The 14,386-nt window shown below is 41.8% G+C and overlaps 1 protein-coding gene across 2 annotated transcripts in view; it reads right to left on the reverse strand.

Annotated features, from left to right (window-relative positions):
• The window catches only part of NAT9 (N-acetyltransferase 9), a 125,426-nt gene that overhangs the window by 39,258 nt on the left and 71,782 nt on the right, over positions 1 to 14,386 (reverse strand). The window contains exon 4 of one of the 2 annotated variants that reach the window (XM_078654473.1): positions 7,948 to 8,013. The exons of the other annotated variant lie outside the window; for it this stretch is intronic. Coding sequence (XP_078510599.1) covers positions 7,948 to 8,013 — 66 coding nt within the window. The remainder of the gene's footprint in view (positions 1 to 7,947; positions 8,014 to 14,386) is intronic. 2 annotated transcript variants of the gene reach the window in all.

Consider the following 14,386-nt stretch of genomic DNA (forward strand, 5'->3'; position numbering starts at 1 on the left):
TGTATGGCAGGTTTGCTATTTCATGCTTTGGATGAGGTTTAGCATAGTACTTAGAAATAGCTTTAGTGTGTTAGGATGTCAGAAACTCTTATAACAATGTTAGAAATATTTATCTTGTTTTTCCTGAGCTTTACATGGTTAAGTAGGAGACTAAAGATTTTAAAATAAATTTTTTAAACTACATCTCATTTCTTAGGTTGAGTGTCTTATTCATAAACAAAAGACTGTTTGGATTGCCACTGTATATCGGAACTCATCTATCAAGCATTTGTAATGCAATAGGTCTCGCATTTGCAAGAGTTTGAGCTATTGGTATTGTAAATGACAATGCCTTTTATTTATGTGTTTTTCTAAAACCTGCAAGCGCTCAGTAAACATGCACTTTGTACTTATAGTCGTTACATACAAGAAGCAAGGCTGGTAGTAACTGCGCCTCTTTTACTGCCAGCCTTGCTGCTTGAAAGCAAGGACTACAAGTATGCTTGCAGGTTTTCAAAAATAAAGATAAAATGCAATATCATGTACAATGCCATTAGCACAAACTCTCGCAATTGCAAGACCAGTTGCATTGCAAATGCTTGTTTTGGTGGTTTCTACACATGGAATCCATAACTTGACAGCCTCAATTGGCGGTGTATGCCTTTATCATTGACCTGCATGTCATATAAAAGGAAAGAGCTAACAAATTGAGTTCAGGATGGATGTGGTTCAAGCTCATAACTCCTCAACAAACATTTTTATACAGAAAAGTCTCAACTTGATTCTGCAGATTCAGAACACGGAATACATCGGTCAGTGACAACATGGAAAACTCCAATCTTTATTGTCTTTAACGTGCAAGAGGCCCTAAAACTGTGGGTGTGCAGCCTATGCCGTCTCACTGGCTACTGGGTTCTAATGGTTTCATACCAGCATGTTCACAGCAGCAGTTACCACAGTCTTCCAGATCGGTTGGTCTCAGAGGAAATATATGGTTCACCGTGGGTTCTAGCACTCATCAAGACCCTACAAAATGGCCACAAAGGTACTTTACCACTCTAGAATAAGACTGTATTAAAAATGTATTATGTTTGTGGCAATGAATGGGGCTTTTTCCTCGCATCTACAATTCCTAAGAGATCCCTTCACATTCTCTAGTATGACTTAAAGGCCGCCCACACCTATCCTAGGTTCTCAGCAAAAAGGAGAATGTGGCAAAATCAGAATAGAGAAAACCGGTGTGAGGGGCAACTCTTCAAGCAACCACTGACATATAGAAAAGCCTACGTGTTCTTCGTAGAAACTATGGCCTGCTACCTACCCAGCCATATGCGAGGTGTGAAGTAGGTCCCACCCTCTGGACGAGGGAGCAGAATCCCACCTGTATCCTCATTGCTGTCATGATCCGTAGAGACCTGCAATGCATTACACTTGCTGACTTACTAAATATTTGGCTTACAATGTCTCCTTTCCATCCTCAGCCATGTACTCAGCTTTTAAGATGATGTGTAATGAGAGTGAAACTACCTGCGGGTGATTCAAGCTAACCTAGTGCTGTCATGTTCAACTCCTAGAGAGGCCCATCCATGCAGCTGCCCTTCAGTCCAGCAGGGATAACTATGAAAACGACCTGCCCATCCCTAACTCCACTCCAGGTGAAGGGTCTAAGCCCCCACATAGTAGGCCTACATTACATAGTTGTTTTTCCACAGGCTTACTACAAATCAGCCACATGCAGGAGCTAACATCAAAACCAGTCTCAGGCCACACTCTTCCAGTTACTCACAGAGACAGTGGTACCCCTCCCTCTGGCAGAGCACACAAAATGTATCAGCCCATCTTCCTATAGGGTTCCTGCACCATTCTGAGACTGGTCTCCTGACACTTTAACCAGCACTTGCAGCATATATGTCAATGTGGGATACTCGCCCTTAGCGGGCATGGTACATGATAAAGACCACAGTAAATTGGCAATAAAGTGCTGTAGTCAGCAGTCACACACAGACATATTCAAAGGTTTAGCATTAGAGAAGTGACATATGGTTGATTCTGGTGCTATTGTATTCAATCTCTTCTCAATAAGGAGACAGGTCACTCGTTCCCCACTCAGAAAATGTAACACCACCTTGGATGCTACCATAGCTGCGTGTTAGTAAATGTGGCATTGTTAGAGAATATAGGAAGGGGATTAGAGTGCTGAGCCAGTACAGTTTAAATAAGGTGCTGGCAACGGTAGCCGTACACAGAAAGAGACAAATGTTCAACAGCATTGCAAATATGCATACTATTAGAACGGTTAGTCCAAATAGGGACCCTTACTTCTAAGTCAGGGAAAGGAAGGACAACTTCTAAGGTAGCCCCTGCTCACCCCCTCGGTAGCCTGGCACGAGTAGCCAGGCTTATCTTCAAGGCAAATGTTTAAAGTACTTGAAACCACGCTCTCAGCAACCCAATGAGGATACCACAAATGGACTCCACACAAATTTCATAAAAACAATGATACGTTTATAAAAAAGATATACGATGAGACCAAACGATAAAAATCCAGCGTATTTGTAATATTTCACCTTGACGGTTATTAGGCAAGCAAGCCCTCGTAGGTTCTTGCAGTATAAATGAGCAATTCTCAATGATCCAATGCAGTCTTAATGCAATGCTATGCAATTCGTAATGCAAGAATCAGGCACTTCGTAATGACAAAATTATGCAGTTCGTTATGCAACAATCAGGTAGTTTGTTCTATGTGCAAAATGGCCTTAAACAGTGAAAACCACTTCTATTACTTTGTTCCCCTCGCTTTCTCACCTTTGGCCAATTCCGTGCAGTCTACTTGTTGTGCGTTTTGCTCATTTGTGCTTCCTTCTTTTTGTGCTGTTTTTCCAGCTCTTTCTCCAATCTCAGACCACCTCCCCAATTCCCCCTACGATCCTTGCGAGTTTTCCCTCCTTCTGCTCCTTACCTATTCCTCCTGCGTCACTTTCCCACCACCTCTTCTTCCCACTCCTTCTAGCCCCACCCACAGCACTACGCTCCCCCCCTCCCATGACCTACTTAATGGCAGCCGCTGAGTGACCCACTGGTCAGGTGCCTAGACCCAGCCCCCACCCACTTACCTATGACTGGTCCTCCAACCGGTCTAGGCCCTTTTGGACCCGGCCTTGTGCCTTGAGGCTCCCACCTCGCTCTCTCATGCCTGTTCTCTGCTTCCTTTCACTTTTTTGGCAACTTTCTTAATGCCTCTCCTTCTTTTGCACCCGTTTATGTGTTTTCTGCTCTCTTTCACCACTTTCCTCCACTTTTGGGTCCTTCTCTCTTGCTGCCTTTTCTCTCATTCACATTTTTGTGTGTTTCTGCTCTCTTTTAACACCTTCCACTTTGCGCCCCTCTATTTTTGGTGCATTTCTCACTTTCTGACCTTTTGCCATTCTTGTACAGTCTTCTCTGGCGTGTGCATTTTGCTCTTTGGTGCCTTCTTTCTTTTTGTGCTTTTTTTTGTCTCTTTCCTCCATTTCAGGCCCCCTCCCCAGTTTCAGGCCTCCCTAAAACCCCCCCCCCCCAGTCCATCTGCACCTTTTCTCTCCTCGCATTTCACCTTTCTGCCTCTTATTCTGCTTCCCGTTCATTCTAGCTCCACCCACAACCCCTTGCAGTCCTCCTCCTCACCGGGGTCTACTTAATGGAGGCTGCAGCACGGCCCATCCGTGCCCAGCACCACAAACTCTGGTCAAATCAGCCCTGCTGCTGCACAGCAGCAATCCTCCACTCGCTCGACCCAGGACGTCAAGCTACCCGCTACTGCCACACCGCACCCCGCACATGCATCCCCTGCCACTTAACCTGTAGCAGCACACCCTCACATGCCCCTGCGTACCAATACCTTCACTGCCATCTCAGACAAACATCTCACTACACCATATCAGTACCTCAACAACCACTCACATGCATGCTTCTCAACACTCGCCCGCTTGCTCAGCAAGCACGCCACCAACATTTGGAATCTCCTCAGCAATAGAGTGCCAGACCTCCTCTTCCTCACAGACACTTGTATAACCTTGCGTCAGCAAACAACATTGCTGTGGCCATCCCAGTAGGCTACAAGTTTGCACGCCAAGACCGCCTTCACAAACCAGGAGGAGAACTCACAACCATCTATAAGGACACCATCAAATGCCACATCCATGGATACCAACACACTCTTCATGGAACACATGCACTGCCAACAAACAAACAACAGCGTCACCCTGAAAGGAACTATCGCACATCGACCATGAACCAATTTTAGAAACCTCATAACAAACTTTATTGCTTCCTTAACCATCAATTCCAAGGACTTCATAGTACTCTGACCTCAATGTCCACCTTGAGGAGCCCATGGACCCCAGCTCCTTTAATGTTTGAACAACATCGGACTCACCCAGCTCATCACAGGCCCTACACACATCGCAAGACATATTCCGGTTTCAATCTTCACCACCAGCAACAAATTCACATACAAAACTGCCTCACAGTGCACATAGACTGACCACTCCATCATACACTTACAAATCACCATGACAGAAGTCAACGCACCCAGCAGCATAAAGCTTCCCGGCTGGAGCTGGATGAAAGCATCAGAGGGTGATGGGCTTGATGCCTTCAAAACGGACCAACCCAACACCACCAACAACCTAGCTAAAGACATCACCAAATTCAACGAATGGCTCAAGAACTGTGCATACTCACTAGCACCCATCAAAAACTACAGGTAAAGTAGAAGCGACAAACAAGTCAGCTGATATACAGACGAGCTCTGGGAATCCAAATGCTACTGCAAACAGCTAGAAAGAAAATGGAGTTCCAACCACAAGGCTAATGCCAGAACCACCTACTAGGCTGCGCTCCGGCACTACCACCAACGCCTGCGAGACACCAAAATAAGAGCACTAACCGAATGTATAGAAGCGAGCTCCAACAGCTGCATGGAGATATTATCGATCATCCACCACCCTGAGGCTGCAGCCAACATCATCACGTGAACTCTGTGACTAGTTATCTAAATTCTTCCACAGCAAAATAGAAAAAAATCTACAACTTCGAATACCAATCCGACCCCAAAGACCTCATTGTCAACCTGACCGCTACCAAACAAGACAAACACCTGACTGTAGTGTAGTTCCTATATTCTCAATAGGCTCTGCGCATTGGAATAATATATCCTATAGATTTGACGTAGGACTGAGGTCGACTAGGTCTCTATCGAATATATTAGACTTAATTGTGAGTGCCAGCTAGCTCAGAGGTCACTAGAAACTTCCTCAAATTCACAAGAAGGGATTAGTTTCTGAGAACCGCATAAACATGACAACTTTGTTTCCCCAAGAATAAAAGTATCTTCAGAGTCGTGGAAACAATAGATAGATATTTTACTCAGTCAATCGTGCATGCTTTGTTTCATCAAAGGTGCAGAGAAATAGAGAGACGGGCGTTTTCAATAAAAGGATTTATTGAACAGTCTTCTTTCTCATGCAAGTAAAGTGAACTGCTACAATCGTAATACTGGTTGCAAAGTATAATGCGTACAGTAAGAAGGGTATTATAAAATAATACTGTAAAAGCTTTGTATGGTTTCTAAACCATAGATACATACATACATAAATAACAACGGCTGAAAGTACTCAATTGGTGCTTCTAAAATACGCCTACCCCAATGTACCTAACCTAAGTCTAGTACGAGGGAAGAAGTAAGTGTGGTGTAGCATAGGTTTAGTTTTTCTTTGCCAAGAATCCAACCAAGATTTCTCCTAGGGTCTAATCAGCTCCGTACCTTGGTTTTAGAATGAAGGAGGTCTGGTATCTCTGTCTCAGGACTCCATTTCCCAACATCCCGCGAGGGGAGCTTGGAAACACTGGAGCTGGATTCTCACCGAGAGAAAGGACAGCTTCTCGATTGGTGCGTCAGCTGGAGGGTTAGCTTCCTTCGGCACTTGCTGTAGCGAGCTGCGTCGGGCAAGTTGATAGTCGAGATGCTCCGAACCACCGTGTGTTTGCTAGGGTAAGTGTAGACATATTTTTACCTTGAAGGTGCCTAGTTTGACGTAAAGTCGGGCATAATAACGTCATCAAAGAATCCCAAGGGAATGGTAGTTCTTTGAAAACTCCATGAGTTCTTGGACAAATCAATATTCAAGCAAGGGGATGTCCCTGACTGCTGAAGCCGAGTTTTCCAAGAAATCGTTGTGGCTTTTTGGAACGAGTGGAAGTAGCCATGCCTGTATTTTGGACTGCATGGGTTATGTCTAAATATGATTATGATTTCTATGCCTATATAAGGGAAATGTGAATTGTACATATATAAGGGCATGAATCGCTAAATTTCGCTCAGATCCTAAAACGCTATACAACACCCACTCCACTTTATTATGTTCGACATTAGATATGTTTTGAATGCTTAGAATTTAGTAAAGCATGAAGTGTAAAAATTCCTCCCAAAATACATAAAATGCATTTGAAATGGTTGTACACGAAAGATGAGCATTTGTGCTATACGCATTTTAAAAGCAATGTTGTCATTCAAAGCATGTAGTGTGGCATTGCAATTGCTATCAGAATGAGGCATGAAATAACATTTATGAGATGGCTCTTAAATACAGAAAGAAGGTCGAGACCATTCCATGACAGAATATATAAACTGTTTAGGTTGTGGACAAGGTCAAATATTGTCTCTTGGAAGTGTTTCAAAGAATTCTTGTTCTCTAAGAATAGTTCTACTTTAAGCAGATTACTTTGTGCCAAAACAAAATTCAATTTTGGAAAAAAGTTAAATCGCAGCAAAATAGAGTTCTAAAAGTTGGAAGTTTTGTTTTGAAAAGTAAAGGTCGAATACAGAGTCCCATAGAACGCTGTGTGCTAACTTCAAAAGTCATTCTCGCTGTTTGGAGAAAACATCAAATCTTCTAAGCTGGTAAAGAATTCATCTACTACAGTAGGTGAAAGTTGGACCACTTCGTTAAGTAAACCGATTGTACAAAAATGTGAAGCATCGCCGTCAGCGTTAGCTGCATTAGCAATATTCTAAGGAGATGGTGATGGTACCTGTGTGCCTGTCGATCCATGTATCTCACCTCAACGAATGCCGATTGGTAGCAGCTGGGGACAACACAATGCATGGGCCGTTACTGAACCAAGCAAAGTATCAACATCCGTTGGCAGTGCTGATGGAAGTGTTAGACAGATGTCCAACACGCATTCTTCCTTAAATAGTAACAATTCCTAGGCAACGGAATACCTGTCTGAAATCAGGTGTAACACATGAAACTTAATAGACAACACCTCAGTGTACTGACAACAAAGGAAAATATATTAAAAAGATGATAGATTTTTATTATTACAGATAAAAATTATAAAACAATATCAGTATAAAATGCATATCATGAAATAACAATACATGAAAATTATTATATCAAGTCGCAAATAACCACAAAGATTAAAAAAGTATTGCAAGGGTTTCAAGAAATGAAGTAGATGAGATGGCGTTCTCTACGCACGTTTCGGCATAACATATGCCTTCTTCAGGAGAACCACTAGAATTTCCATACATAAAAAAATATACACGTATTAATACACAAAGTAAATGTAGCAAATAAAACACACTGAGGTTGTCGACAAGATGCATACTGTGGGAAGACATCAGAAACCATTCAATATAACTGAGAATACAAAAAGGAGCTGTAAATCTTACAATCACCACTCAAATGTAATTACATTTGAAATACTAACTCAGAAAACATATTAAAAAAAGGTCATGGTACCCAGATAGACCAAAGCAATGGTAGGGGTGCAGAATAGACACCGAAATCAGTGATAAAAAAGTGGAATAGTGCCAAGAAGAGAACGTTTATACAAAGAATCAGATGATATCCCATGAAAAGGAACGTGACCAGAGAAAGAAGGATACTAGTGTCCCAGCATTTAAATCAGTGTAGGCCTTACCTAAAAGTGTAGGTAGGTAGAATCGACTAAGAAAACTGGATCTCACATTGAGCAGAATAAAAACCGCTGTTGGGTGAAATGCACAGACAAATACAGTATAAGGCAACCTGGTCAGAAGACTTTCATATATCACTGGCTGTATAGATAGATTCTAACGACCTATTTGTAGCATGGCGTGTATGTTATCGAGGATAAACGACAATGCCCCAGGATACTCACAGTACTGCCACAATAAAAATCTGAAAAAGCATGTATGATATAGGTAAATATTTAGGACTGCAAGGGAATACCTTATTTAAATGCACAAAAGGCCATATAAAGACTTCCTGATCGTGTGCAGTGGTGCGAACAGCATTAGAGACCGGATGCCAAGAGTGTGAAACAAGGTCTGTCCAGTTGACAACACTTAAAATGCCATGTAGACAAAGCGCCGAAGCTGGAATACAGAGCAACATGCATAGTGATCAGTTTAATAAATTTCGGTTAGGAATAGTTATGCTTTGTGTCTCATGCGCTAATGCAACTGCATGTGCTAAATTACCTGTGTTATAGAGGGACACTCAAAATCTTAAGTCATGGATGGACTATAGGAAAACTCACTAGTTTCAGGGGGTCCCTTATATCTGATCCAACACGCATTCTTCTCCACATAGCAGGCCTCGTAGAACAGGTAAGATGCAATCTTGCCAGAATGGGCGAAATGCTAGAAACCACGTGGTGTTCAGATCTCTTAAACGAGCCAAGCCCAGAATCTGTATCATGCGCTCAAGACACTTCATTGCCAGGAGAGTGTTTTCTATGGTAATCTGGGTGTCGCTGGTGACTGGACTTGCCATATTGGAGCAGAAGGAACAAAAATAGGATTCCTGCTATGAGTCCCAAAATAAGAGGCAGGCCGCCGAACACAGAGTGCACGAAGTTTGCAAAAATGCAGAGGACTGCTTCAAATGGTGCTAACAGTCCCAAAAAACTGTCTTAAATACATGTACAATACCACTGGTATCAGAAATGTTTAAGATACGACCTAATATTTCTAAGAAATGTACAAAGCAGTTTGTGGATAAAAGGGCATGTATCTCTGCAGAAGACCTTGCAACTTGTAGTTCATACGTCTCTTTGGACGAGGTCAGTGGCCCAGTTTTTTGTAAAAGAATGGCTTTCATTCTTTTTAAAGTATCAATTCGAATAGAAGAGATGTTCAGTGAAGGCCATAACGGCGACTCCCCGTCTGTCTTAGTTTTAGGAAACAATACTTGCATACAACAAGTGACCCTGGATGACACAGTTACGAGATAGGTTGTTCCTGGCAACATGCCACAACAGCTGTGATCATTCAACATTATATAGCTTCCGTTAGAAATCTGCCTAAAAATTGGATCTATCACTGCTGCTGGAGAACCTTGCAGGTGGCAGGATAAGTTGGTCGAAGAACCGTCACAGGCTTCATGTAAATTAATACCCAGACATAAAAGTGTACTGCTTAGTGCGCTTTTACAGTTTGTACCACTAAGATCCAACATATGTGTGTATATGGTAATTCCCAGGTTGACTTTATGTATTCTTTACCCAACCTTTCATACACGCCAGCTGGTATATGTTTCAAACAATATTGCCATTCTGTTGCAGGTTTTTCCGAAACAGTTAATGGTAATCTTTCCAGTTTTTCAATGCTCAGCACCGTATAGTCTGCTCCTCTTTGTGCCTAACTGATTCGTTTATCTGTAAGGTTAAATACAGAAAACAATGACGTGGTGTTGATTAGACGCCATGGTACATATCCAGAACGAAGATTTTGTAAAGACCAGCCTAAAAGAATTATAGAACGCAATTGTGACTGTCCATGCTGTAGCATGAGCAAGTCCTGTTCCATTATGTCTATGGCAGAGGATACTATGCCGTCCAAAGAATAAATTCTGGATGACAGAGTTGTTAACCCATTGTCAACTACAGAGAGAGCTTTCTCTAAATTAATACGATCAAATTCTCGTATTCCTTCTGCAGTCTCTGCTTTTGACGTTTTCCAAGCTTCATTATAAATGGCATATATACCAGCGTATATAAAACGTTTATGACGCCGTTTCGCAGGACATTGTAAGAAGTCCCTTAAATCAACGCCATCTTTAAGTAAAGAGAAGTGTTGTTTTACCTCTGTTAGTGTGGATTTTTGTAGCCAGTCAAGGCACAGTTTTCCTACACTGTATGTTGTTACTATCGCTGGATGTTGTCTCTGGACATATCTTGGATCCGGCCTAGTTAATATAGACCCTTGTGTCTTGTTCAGGAATCTATCTTGACAGTTGTTTGTGTCTGTGGGCCAGACTAACCATTTCTTCCAATCACGATCAGTTCTGTTTTTAAGTAAAATTGTTTATACGTCGAGCCCTCCCTCTGAAGTGTTTTTACTATCAGGTGAAGGTGTAGGTATGGACGGTTTGTTTAAATCTTTTACCTTGGCCAGGCTGTCTGTTGCACAGTGTCGTTCAAAAACATTATTTGTTTAGGGATAATGCAGGCTCTAAATAAAGCTTCTATTCCCTGCACCTGCCAGTCTTTTGAGCCCCAGACAGTTTTTGTTTCTATATTGTCACTCCAAAAGTCGAAACCTAATGAGGACAGCTAGGCATAAAAGGCTGCAGAATAAATTTGCTTAGTATTAGACAACATACTTTTCATTCCTGTCTTATTAACATTTCTAAAGTAAAATATTTCTGGGTTTGAGACATTAAAACCTGATAAGTATGGACATTTTTCATAAAATGTTTTTGAGCTACCTTTTGGTGGTGTTGGACAATGTTCCCATTGATTGAAAGTATAAACATTTCTAGGGTTTGCAGATTTGTGCAAATAATGATGACCATAGTGATTATAACAGTACATTTGTTCATAATCTGATGAACCTTCTAAGTATTCATGTTTTGTAAATTTTGCTGACATCTCTAATTCTGACATTATATTATTAACAGCCTGAAAGTCCCAATCATCAGAAAATGTGCTGGGTTAAACAAAGTCACTCAAGGAAACCTTGAATTGATGTGGAACCTTCAACAGCTCTGTAGGGCCAAAGATGTCATAATCAGTTATGTCCCATGCTATACCACCAGGTATAGGAACGGCTGTGATGTTCACTGATGTCAATTCTCTTTGTTCACGATGAGATGATTTGTGTGGCTTGAGGAGCAAGTTGATGTTCTTACTTGCTGTTTTCATTTTACTATATTTTCCATTTATCAGCATTCCCAAACGTAATACAAGAATTAGCCAAAGTAGGAGAAAAAGGACGCCTAGCACAATCCAGAGTTCAACCCATGGTGAAACCGGATAAGTTTTATCAAGTTGCTGAAAAAGTTCTGTTATTTGTTCTTTAAAAGTTTTATTTGCTGGCGTTGTTTCAGGCTCACTGGGATCCTCGGAAAACGTATCAAAGTTAATGAAATTGCCAGAAGAAGTTCTGTCAATTGTAGGTATTGCATCCGGAATACTTGAAATCACTGGAGTTACTGGATCCCTTGTCATATTAGTATAGTCAGATGCTACATCATTGTAGACAGGAGTGTCTTGACAAACTGTTATTTGGGTCTCAAGAGGTAGAAGTTCCAGTGCTATATTGCTTAGTCCTTTTTTACTGCAGATTCTTCAAAGGTGATAAGTCTCTCAGTTTGAACCTCTTGGATAGTAGCAAGATTTGGTCGTCTGCTACATCTTTGGAGTCCACTGGCGCTACTACTTATTATTGGCCACATGATGTGGTTTGACCAGGTCGATAGATACGAACCTGTTCTCCTTTCTTCCAGCAAAGGGCGGCAGTAACACTGTCCTTGATCCGTGGATTGCTAGCACAGGTACTGGTTTTCTGTAAGAAGGCCCAAATTCCTTTTTGTCCGCAATCTTTTCTCTGACTAGATCCCCAATCTTTGGAATCCATACAGGCCTTGCTGGAACGGGTGGTTCTCCTTCAGTGGTCGTTGGCTTCTGTATTGTGTTGCTTTGACTTCTCCTTGTTTCATTTAAGTCCTGTAAAACAGCCAAACAGTCTTTGATTTTAAAGGGTTTTTGTTCCACCACTGAAGTGTGACGATCAAGATCCTGGACAAGCATTCTAGTATCAAAAAGGATTTCATATGGAGTGATTCCACCCAGAGAATTTCTTGGCAGATTATTTAAGCTACGTTGGACACTTATTAGATGTTTGACCCACTCGTCACCCGAGCCTAATACCCTAGCTGTTATAGATTGCTTTATGTCCCGGTTTTTTCTTTCCACTACAGAATTTCCCTCAGGATGGAATGGACTAGACTACCGCAATGCAACGCCCAGATTGGCCATGGCCTCCTTGTAAGCTTTGGAGCTGAACGCAGGACCCTGGTCAGAAAGTAGCGTGCCGATAAAGACTCGCAAATCTTTTATAACAGTTTGGGCTTCAGCCGAGCACTGAGGCCACATCCAAATGAACCTGTCCTAATAGATGTGGGACCGCATTTGTCCATAGGGAGGTCTGCGTGTAGATAGTCTAATGCTGTCTAACAACGGTGTCTGTACTGGGCTGGCTACACTGTAGTCAGGTATCTGGCGGCATTCTTTGCTGCGATCTCTGTTGCAGTAATGGCAATTAATTGCAAATTCGTGAATGTGGGCATTCATCCATGGCCACCAGTACGTCTCCTTTAATTCTAGCATAGATTTAGAGATCCCTTGATGTATCAGACCCTCTCCCAAAGCTACTCTACGTCTCCTGTTTGGAATTACCTTATCCCCCACTCCAGGGATTCGAGCAAAAGGAACAGAGTTGGCATTAAATATGTATGAATATTCGAGTGGATAGTTTAGAGGTAACGCTGCACCACTGCCTTTGCTTGTGGCATTGACAGCTAGCATTATTTTGCCGTCTATTTTTGTTTTCGAATGAGTGATTGCAGCTACGGAAGCTGTTTGCACAGCGCGCTGATGACTCAGTGTATGGATCACGTGAGTCTCTGTAGTTCTTTCTGTAATTGAACTACTTGTTCCCAAAGCAACTTATGCTTGATTGTGCCACATTTTGCATCTTTGAAACCGTTTTGAATCCAATTCTGCAAGTATTTATTGTAAGATTGAACGCAGTAACACGAATCGCACACTATGAGTGTGGGGAATTCACGATCAGTATTTGCAAGCGCCATCTTGAATGCTTGTAGTTCAGCTCGCGGAGCTGTACAATCTCCAAGAGATTGAGTTTTGGTGACCATAGGTCGGAATTTACCATCGCCCCAGCGACTTTTTACAATTGCGCACGCAGCACTATAAGCTTGTTTACCCCCAATTGCGGGCTGTGCTGATCAGTCTGTATAAATTATACATTCGTACTGTTCTAGAGGCAGAATCTCAGCTGGCAGAGGACATTCTTGTTTGTATTGTAGAAATTCTTGTGTTTTCAAATAAGGGTCAAACACGTATTCAACGTCTGTTACAGCAAGAGAGTTAACCCATTGTATCCATCTTGGATGTAAAGCCTTTGCATTTGGAATGCTCGATCTTGTCACTGCCTCTAAGGCAGGTACGGGAGTAACGACCATTATGCGTTTACCCTGTGCGAGAGCTCTCTCTTTTGCTACTGCAGTTTGAACCGCTGTCAGAATTTTTTCAGTTGAAGTGAATTTCATTTCAGCTTGTGCGAACAAGTGTGATTTGTAAGCAATTGGTACTTTTTCACCTTCATTAAAAGTTAAGTACATGAATCCGCATTTTCCTGGGATTAGTCTGATTACAAGGTTGCGTATGTTTACACATGTCGGTAAATTTGAGGTTGCTAACATGTCTGTTTGCACTGAGAGCAAACTTTCTGTGTGCTTTTGAGTCCAATTCAGGTTTGATTAATTCGTAGAGAGGTTTAACCCTTTCTGGGTAGTTTAGAATGTATGTTCTTCCGAAAGTCAGGAAACCTAGAATGGACTCCGTTTTTCTGCGTTTTTGGAGGTTGGAGCAGCGCACACTTTTCTAAAAAGTTGGCTGCCAGGCTTTTGCCTTCACTTTTATCTTGTAACCTAGAAAAAGGACGTTGAGGTGTGCAATTCTTGATTTTTTAAAGTTAGATTTGTACCCTTCAGAGGCGAATCCAAGTATAATGGTATTCACTCTGTTCAAGTGCCTGACCAAGTCATTGTCTGTTAGACAGATATCATCGACATAAGATAATGCCTCATCATCATACGTTTGTAGTAACTTTGTTACTCTGGCTGAAAATAACCCCTGACTATTCTTGAATCCCTGAGGGAGACGACAGAAGTGACATTATGTCCCCATAATTGAGAAAGCGGTCAAGTGCCTGCTTTCTGGTGCAATGTTTTGACAGAAAAAAACGTTAGAAATATCGAATGTTGTTTTATATTTTTACGCACAATGTTATTCATTAGTGCTGCACTGTGTGAATATTGTACTGCAAACCTTTTGCAACAAGAGTTTAAAT

This window comes from Lissotriton helveticus, chromosome 7 (assembly GCF_964261635.1).
Source record: "Lissotriton helveticus chromosome 7, aLisHel1.1, whole genome shotgun sequence".
NCBI lineage: Eukaryota > Metazoa > Chordata > Amphibia > Caudata > Salamandridae > Lissotriton > Lissotriton helveticus.